At 40.6% G+C, this 8,512-nt stretch overlaps 1 protein-coding gene across 2 annotated transcripts; it reads right to left on the bottom strand.

The window, feature by feature from the left end:
• Positions 1 to 1,538: 1,538 nt before the first annotated feature.
• On the bottom strand, positions 1,539 to 7,753 carry LOC147242020 (uncharacterized). 2 transcript variants are annotated; one of them, XM_086191380.1, is made up of 6 exons: positions 7,370 to 7,753; positions 5,027 to 6,029; positions 4,480 to 4,575; positions 3,604 to 3,721; positions 3,399 to 3,491; positions 1,539 to 3,257 (listed from the first exon to the last, which is right to left on the bottom strand). In XM_086191380.1, exon 6 carries the CDS (start codon positions 2,828 to 2,830, stop codon positions 2,069 to 2,071), a length of 762 nt encoding a protein of 253 aa, XP_086047506.1. In that variant the 5' UTR covers positions 2,831 to 3,257; positions 3,399 to 3,491; positions 3,604 to 3,721; positions 4,480 to 4,575; positions 5,027 to 6,029; positions 7,370 to 7,753; the 3' UTR covers positions 1,539 to 2,068. The 2 variants fall into 2 exon arrangements, with proteins under 2 accessions (XP_086047506.1, XP_086047504.1); XM_086191378.1 differs by lacking the exon at positions 7,370 to 7,753 and having other exon boundaries at positions 5,027 to 7,224.
• Between the last annotated feature and the right edge of the window lie 759 nt (positions 7,754 to 8,512).

Raw genomic sequence — 8,512 nt, 5'->3', positions numbered from 1 at the left:
GGACGATAGCTTTATGGAAGTGCTGGGTCTTTGTCCGGTTTAAGGAGAAGGTTAATAATCGCACGGTTCATGTCGGGTGGCATGGTCGAGGTTTCCTGTATTTCAGTGAACATTTTGTAGAATATTGGTGCAAGCTCAGGCCAAAACTCTTTGTAGAATTCTGCAGGAAAGCCATCCGGTCCCGGGGCTTTCTTGTTTGGCATATGTTTAAGGGCTTCTTGAAGTTCCTCGATAGAAATAGGAGACTCCAGAGCCATTATTTGGTCTTGATTTAATTTTGGCAAGTCAAGTGTGCTTAGAAAGTTTTCAATGCAAGATTTGGATGGGTTAATCTCAGGTGAGTAAAGTTTTTTTTTATAGAATTCCCTAAAAATGTAATTGATTTCTTCTGGGTCACAGGTTGTTTCCCCATTGGAGTCCTTAATGGAGGATATTGTTGCTCTTTCTTTGTTCCGTTTTAGTTGGTTCGCTAAAAATCTGCTGGATTTATTGTTATGTTCAAAGTTCTCCAAGTGTAGTCTCTGCAGCTGAAATTGTGTTTCGATGTCGAGTAAATTATTTAGTTTTAGTTTTAATTCCCTTAATTCTCTCAGTAGGTGTTCCTCTTGGGAGGCAGCATAAGTTGTCTCCAAGGCTTTAATTTTTTCATTTAATTCTGTTTCGAGAGCTTTCTCCTGTTTTTTCTTATATGAAGAGTAAGATATTATTTTGCCCCGCATGCCTGCTTTTGCCGCCTGCCATAGCACACAGGCTGAGACATCAGGCTGGTCATTTATCTCACAGAATATTGTCCATTCCTCCTTAAAGAATTTAATAAAATTGGGGTCCTTGAGCAACGATGTATTAAATCTCCATTGTTTAGAAAGCGGTGTTCTAGTTTTTTTTGTGAGTGTCAGAGTGACTGGTGCCTGGTCGCTAATGACAATGGGGTGAATCTTGGTGTCAAAGACATCCTTCACAATTGAGTTGCTAATTAAAAAGTGGTCCAAACGAGAGGAGGAGTGGTGCACTGGTGAGTAGTAGGTGTATTCCTTAAGTGTGGGGTGGTGTGAGCGCCAAGCATCGCAAAGACCGAAATCACTCATGTACTGCTTTATTATGTCGGAAGATTGGCAGTTGCGCTGACTAGCTGCTCTACTGATTCTGTCCACTTGTGGGTTCAATACCAGGTTGAAGTCCCCTCCCACTATGAGTGCTGTGTCTGAGTGGGCTGAAAGTGCAGTGAAGAAGCTGTGGAAGAAGGAGGGGTCATCAACATTTGGACCATATATCCTGGCCATGCATACCTCTGTGTTGTGTGTGGCTATGGTGACTCTTACAAACCTACCTTCTGGGTCTACGATGGTGTTATTACAAGTGAACCTGACGTTTTTGTGAATCAGAATGGCTATGCCTCTTTGCTTGGTGTTATAACTCGCTGTGTATGTGTGCGGGGACAGCGGGCTGAACACATGCTTACCTGTTTTAGGTAGATGGGTTTCCTGTAATAGGACAATGTCTGTTTGTAAATTTTGTAGGTGTGTTAAAATTTTAAGCCGTTTTTCACGTGAGCCGATTCCACGTACATTCCAAGTGACAAACCGTAGTTTGTTCGTGTCTAAACTAATCTACTGAGTGTAAGTTGTAACAAGTAGGTGAGTGAGAGAGAGAATGTGTACCTGTATCTTTGTGCACGCGCGTGTGTGTGTGGTGGCGCCAGAGAGGATGAGAGTGCATGTGTGTGGCAAATGTAACAATATTATATCCCTGCACTACAAACCATATAAACATCACATTTAAAAATAACATGTAACACAGAACAACGAAAGGAAAGACAAAGGGGAGACATAAATACACACATAAATACTCACATAAATACACACTCGTGAGTAAACTCGGCATGTAGCAGTCTACCATGTGTGTTTTTATGTTTTAGGCTTAACACAGTATTAAGAGAGAAAGAAGAAAAAAAAACACAAAAAAACAACGAATGAGAGAAACTGGTGTTACCTTAATCCATGACCTTCATCATGCTAATACAATTCTCGGCTGAATCCGGTGAGTTCCATGTGGAGAGAGGAGACGCGCTTTAGCAGAGCCAAGGGGTGATCTCCGGATCACGGAACAGCTGGCCGTTAACGTACAGTTTATCCACCGCGATGACAGCGCGGGATCCTCCGTCGATGAACCTCTTCCTTACAGGGAACAGGCGTTTGCGGCGCTCCAGCATCTCCTTAGGGAATTGATCGTTCACACTGAAGTCCATTCCTCTCAGTTCCCTGCCCCGGCTCTTCACCAGCTCCTTCTGCTTGAAGTGCTCGAACTTCGCAATGATGGGTCTGGGCCGCCGTTTCTCTGGTCTCTTCCCTCCAAGGCGATGCACCCGGTGGAAGGTGATGTTCTTCACGGTCTCCATCGGAAGTTTCAGCTGTTTGTGGAGGAAGTCTTTGATGGACATCTCGGGGTCTTCCTCCGTCTGCTCAGGTATGCCGGAGAATACCAGGTTGTCCCGCATGCTCCTAGCTTGGATGTCAAGGATAGCCTCTTTCATCCGCTTGTTCTCCACTGTAATCTCCGTCGCCCCCTCGGTGAGTGATTTAATGGAGGCTTTAAGGGCTTGATTTTCAGCGGCCAGTGAAGCCACCTGTTGCTGGCTGAATTCCAGTGACTCACAGAGAGCCTGGAACTCTCTGTGGAGGATTTCCACTAGAGAGAGTCTTGCATCGAAACTTGTCAGTTTTTTGTCTATTGATTCCAGAATGTCTCCGAAATCCTTATCGGGCAATGAGGGTGCGCTGGACGGTCGGCTTCTTTTAGGAAGTGGGGTCGTCACGTTGTCCGTCTTGCCCATGACGAGTTGGTGGTAGCACTCGTCGACGTACTCCTGCAGACTTTCCACTGTCTCTTCTTCCAGATTTATTTTGAGGATTGTTTGTGGATGAGAGAGTTGAAAATCGCTTTCCGTGGTTTGAGTTTCCGATTGATCTAACTGTGTGAATCGGCGTTTAAGGAGTTAGCTTGTTCTGGTATCTTCAGATGTGTGCCGCCATGTTGAATCACGCACAAGTGTGACGTTCACTCTGACATGCTCACAAGGTTCACTCTCCTAAGTTTGGAAATCTGAGCATGCTGTCTTCCTGATTGACTGGGCCAATAACTTCGCTTGTATCTGTACCTTCAGAAGAATCCTCACTACTCTTAGGAATATATTCCTCTCCACTGTCATCTGAGGTGAGGTCAAAAAGCTCATCTGAATCAAAATCAATCTGTCTGTTCACCTTCAGAAAAGAAAAAGTAAATTCAATTAAAGTCAGCACATGATTAAACACTTTCCACAGGCACATAACTCAAGATGCAAACTATCAGTAATTAAATTTCATGCACGTTTTAATCTCTTCTCTACATAGTGTGTTGCTTACTTGTATGCTTTTGGTCCTCCTCAACCTTGGAATATAATCTCTGTCCTGGTCGGTGATGCTAGGTCCAGACTCAAACTCAGAAGTCGGACATGTCTAGAGTGTCCAAAAGACATGTAATTTGCATTTGTACCAATGTACAAAAAGAAAGAACATGAACAAACCACCATACATGTAAATGCTCAAAAATGTATTAACATTACTTTACCTGGCAGCTTCCATTCAACTGGGAAGGACTTGTGCATGGACTCAGATTCGTCAGAATCTGTGTAATCTACAAGTGTAACTTTGTCAGTTGCAGGAAAGAGTTCTGGTTCATCTGAACCCTATAAGAAAAAAAAGTGAAGAAATGATATATATGACAACAAAATACGCAAACATATACATCTGTATAAAAACTGACGTGTAGAAAAACTAACCAAGACATTGTCATATTGTTCAAAAAACTAACATGTACTTTACCATGGTGGCATTAAAGTAATTTGAATATATGGCAAAGACACGGCATGACAAAAACTATTCGTGAATATTGCTATTTGAGGTGGAAACTATAGATTTGTAGATAATTACTCATATGACTGTAAAATCCATGTCAGCAGCCATCACTTTAGTGTCCTGTTTACAAAAGCATTTGGGTTAACTGGCAGTACTGAATACACCTGGAAAATATTTCCTGTATCTGACTTAAAATCAAAGTTACTTTTGATAGGTTCAAGTTGGCTGTGATTCTGTCTTACATAGGTTGCCTGCTGTAGGAATACTGTAATGATTACAGATGAAAAAAGGCAGAGGTGAAGTATGACAGGACTGAATTTATGTGTGACCAAAAGCTGGTATGATGGGGACTATCATTAAATCTGTATGATATCATCTACCTACGATGGTCCCAACAATTAAGAGAAACCAGACAAGTGTGTGACGGTCCCCATTAAATCACAAAAACCAGAGTGTGCTTGGCACCGTACTTGACGTCAGAGCTGTAAAGATCTAAAGTAAAACCAAAGAGTATTCACAAGTGTAACTCTTGCACACATTTGACTAAAACTAGAAACAAAAGAAGGGTTTAAAAACAACAGATTATTACCATCATCTGGGAGACTGAAGATTTCTGCGCAGTGTGCTCTGCTGTTCTGGAGACTTCAGTGTCCAAAGACTCAGTCATAGAAGATTGTCCTTCGGCCTGGAATGATAATTCATAATCATTATGGAGTAGCTCGTCAACAGAAACAAGTTAGTTTAAGAGACAAAATGGGAAGGAAAACATCTGTGATATTTATGTTTGAACCGTCCTTTATCTGATTCCAAATCGTCTTTTCTCTGATTCCAAATCGTCTTTTCTCTGATTCCAGTCACAAGAGTGTAGCCTGTTATAGCACTGTAGTCACCATTACAGTTGGTGACTACTATTACAGAAACCAAAGAGTATTCACAAGTGTAACTCTTGCACACATTTGACTAAAACTAGAAACACCAGACATTGTACATTATTAATATGTTGTAGTATTAAATAAATGAATGGAAGTTGCGTTAGTGTCAATCTGTAAAACTGTAAAACATTCACATTCATTAACCTTTCTTTCCATGAATGACAATTTTTCACACTCGCATTCAGTGACTCATTTATGACAAACCTGTTTCCTCCATGGCCAGTCAGTTCCACCATAGTCATATGACATCTCTTCTCCTGCATGAATGTCCCTTAGAGCAAATAGACAGAGGTGTGGTTTGCCCTCAGTTATGATCCTCTTCATTTTGCAGTTTGGATGCTCGTGGTCATCATTAACGAGTCGTCCAAAGCTGTCATCTTCTTGAGCTGCATCAACACTTTAGAAAGGCAGCAAATAAGTGATTCGCCTCAAAAAATTTAATCACTGATTGTAATTTAATACCAGTTCTTAAAAAGAGAGCTTCAGATACACAAGACAGGCCACTTACTAATGGTTATAATTGCTAACTAGTTGACCATTCAAAAATCTAAAACTTAATGTAAAAGCCTTCCCACCATGTTTTTTCTTGCCAGTAGAAGTCAAACATGAAAACAACACATCTACTGTGATATGCCCTCCTCCGCCTTAGAGATTCTTCAGAATGTATTAGTTCCCCTCTGTACTCCACCACAAAGTCTCCTTTTCTGAAATGGACCTTGGCAAACACACCTCGCCCTAGTGCACAAGCAGATATTGTTAAAAGCTTTACAGTTGTGGTATTTTTTTGTATCCCTATTAGCTGCATAAACAGGGGATCTAAGACATCAATAATCATCATGAACAGATATCATTAATAAAAGGTTATAACTACAATAACACCCCAAATATAATAATTTCAAACTTTGGTTTGTGCATCCGCATCCAGTCAGGCCACCAGACCAGAGCTAATGTCCTTGATAGATAGATAGATCCTTTTTCATCCCCAAATTCAAAATGCACTGCTAATTTCTGTGCAACTTTCCATGTCTTCTCTTCACTAAACAAGGGTACAATTAAGCGGTAAGAATAAACACATGCACACATACTGTACCTTTAAAAGAGTTAATGTATCGAACTTCCAAGGCTGCTGTCTTGTCAAGGGCCTTGACAGCATGTTCTATTGCATCCTGTCATGGTGGTTTCCTGCATCTCCTTGACATTGCAAATCCTAAAATAAAATAAAATGCTTAGATATTTTTAGACAGCCTCATAAATCTTTTCATAAAAATTCTTTGTTAGCTTTAACAACCAAATGTAGACCACCAGAGTGTAACACTTTAATATACAAGGTTCAAACTTCAAACAATGCAATCAGAAAATGAACCACTCCATATACCAAATCTAAATTGGAAAAAAAAATGGCAACATGCTGAGCCACTCCACACCGCACCTGTCCCTCACTCAACAATAACAAATCAGCCTAAATTTGGGTTAAAAAACTCTAAACCAGTGTTTCTCAAAGTCAGTTTTTGAGTACTACTGCCCTGCATGTTTTAGATGTCTTCAACAAGTCTGATTCAAATGAATGGATTGTTATCAGGCTTGAACCATATTTCTCTCATTCAGCTTTGCTTTCTCTCAACACCTGCTCCCTCTCCTGCTCCTGTTGTCAGCTAGCTCTGCTATCAGCTCACTCGCGCACACTCTTTCCCAAATATTCAGTGTGTTGCGCTCTCTCTTCCAAATTCAGCATGTCGGATCCTGACAGCCTTGCAGATACCTAAATCAGACCCAGGACTGCTGGCAATGGCTATTTCTGGGGGGTTTACCCGCATTTAAAAACCCTACATATATACACTAATTTTGGTGTAAAAAAGGGTATAAGACATGCAGGGCAGTGACGCTCGAGGACCGAGTTTGAGAAACACTGGTCCAAACAACCTTATAACAGTTTACACACTACCTAATTGAGAAATGATGGACTCCCTTTACAAAGGGCTTCATAATATTAAACTGGGTGCTTCACTTTCCACTTTCAAACTTATACCACTAACATGAGGCATAGCCCTCATGTTAAACTTGAAAAAGAATACAAAAAAACTTCATTGTGTCCCATTTATCGTGCTACTTTATGCTTTACTGATTCAAAATAAAATGAAACCAACTTTTTTTTTAGCCAGACACGTGCCTGCTGTTCCTAACAACTTCGAGCCGATTAGCCAATTAGCTTAGCTAGCTAACGTTGTTAGCTTAGTTAGCTAGCTGGCATTATCATTCATGAGTAAAGAAATTGTGGTCCGTGCACAAACTTTCTTGTCTTTTGACTTTTTAAAAACAGAAACACTCCTGTTATTTGTAAGAAATTGTAACATTTATTTTAATATTTTTATGTTAACCGAAGCTATCTCGCTAGCTCACGTTCAGGTAAATGTGAGCTTTTATGGTTACCTGTTTAAAAAAAACAAAAACATTTCTTCATGGTTTGACCACATTTAGACCACATTTAAATCATATAAAACAAGCTCAGTTCACTGAAATAAATCCTAATGTTGTGCCAGCACAACTTACCTTTTTATTAACGCTGCTCTGGCTGCTGTGCTGACATTGAAAGGCGAGACTGCCGCTTCTCCTCTCTCCTCCGTAGTTCCAGCCAAGGAGCGCTTGTTTCGTATTATGAGCACGTCTTGTAAGGGTGGTTATACTGTTATAGATAAAACTTAACAACTCCGCCCACCGGGCATGTCACTAAAACCGTATCAAGGCAATCCAATCTGTTCATTCAATACAAACGAAACTTTTCATCCATAAAGAGTTTTCCCCAATTTTTCTTGATTATATATACATATTCCTCATTAATATGGCGTGTGAGACATTATACCCCTGACTTGGAAGTTAGGATAATTAAGCACTAGTTTATCTTATAAGCAGGGGTGCACATAAGTGGTCCGCATGCGCGCATGCGTAAGGAACCTGGACAAATGCGCTCGGCTTCAAAGGCTTTTATACGCTTTTGCGTACCGACTGCTACCGAGCGCGGGGAAAAGCACTTCTCAAATTGTCAAAGAGACAGGCCCCGCTAAGTAATTATTTTTGTGTTCTGTGTTTCGTGTCCCCGCGCTCGGTAGCAGTCGGTACGCAAAAGCGTATAAAAGCCTTTGAAGCCGAGCGCATTTGTCCAGGTTCCTTACGCATGCGCGCATGCGGACCACTTATGTGCACCCCTGCTTATAAGCTTGTTTGCACACGCCAGCATGTCACTGCGTTGCTATGGTGCGACTTCGTCTGCAGTCAGGAGGAGCGGAGTCAGATAATACTGGTGTGTGCAGTGACCACTTTATCAAAGGTAACATAATTTATATGGATATGTTTATGAAGCTAACTGTTTCCTTACATTGTAACGTTAAAGTTATATAATCTAAGCTAGCACAGTATGGGCTATCTTCCATCTCGTCCATTCGGCTTTTCTTGCTAACCACCATCTGGCCCCAATAAAACAGTTAGCTAAAATCCATTAAAATATTCTGATTAGGGAAGGTAATCGAATGGATAAATTAAGTAAAATAGAATATAGTTGTGTAAAAACAATAAAACATTCCAATTAGGGTAGACAATTTGATAAATATATTAAATGATTAATGATTAACAAATAACCAGTTGTAAATACGTAGTGCAGATACAATAAATCTATGTTTAACCAGTATTCAGTGCGAA

The sequence above is a fragment of the Aulostomus chinensis genome, chromosome 21 (genome assembly GCF_037954235.1).
Source record: "Aulostomus chinensis isolate RoL2024-O1b breed Wild chromosome 21, RoL_Achi_v1.0, whole genome shotgun sequence".
NCBI classification, from domain to species: domain Eukaryota; kingdom Metazoa; phylum Chordata; class Actinopteri; order Syngnathiformes; family Aulostomidae; genus Aulostomus; species Aulostomus chinensis.
The sequence above is the reverse complement of the archived record's forward strand: the minus strand, read 5'-3'. Positions and strand labels throughout refer to the sequence as shown.

Coding starts and splice junctions, on each gene's coding strand:
- LOC147242020 (XM_086191380.1), bottom strand. CDS start 2,830: ATGGGCAAGACGGACAACGTGACGACCCCACTTCCTAAAAGAAGCCGA.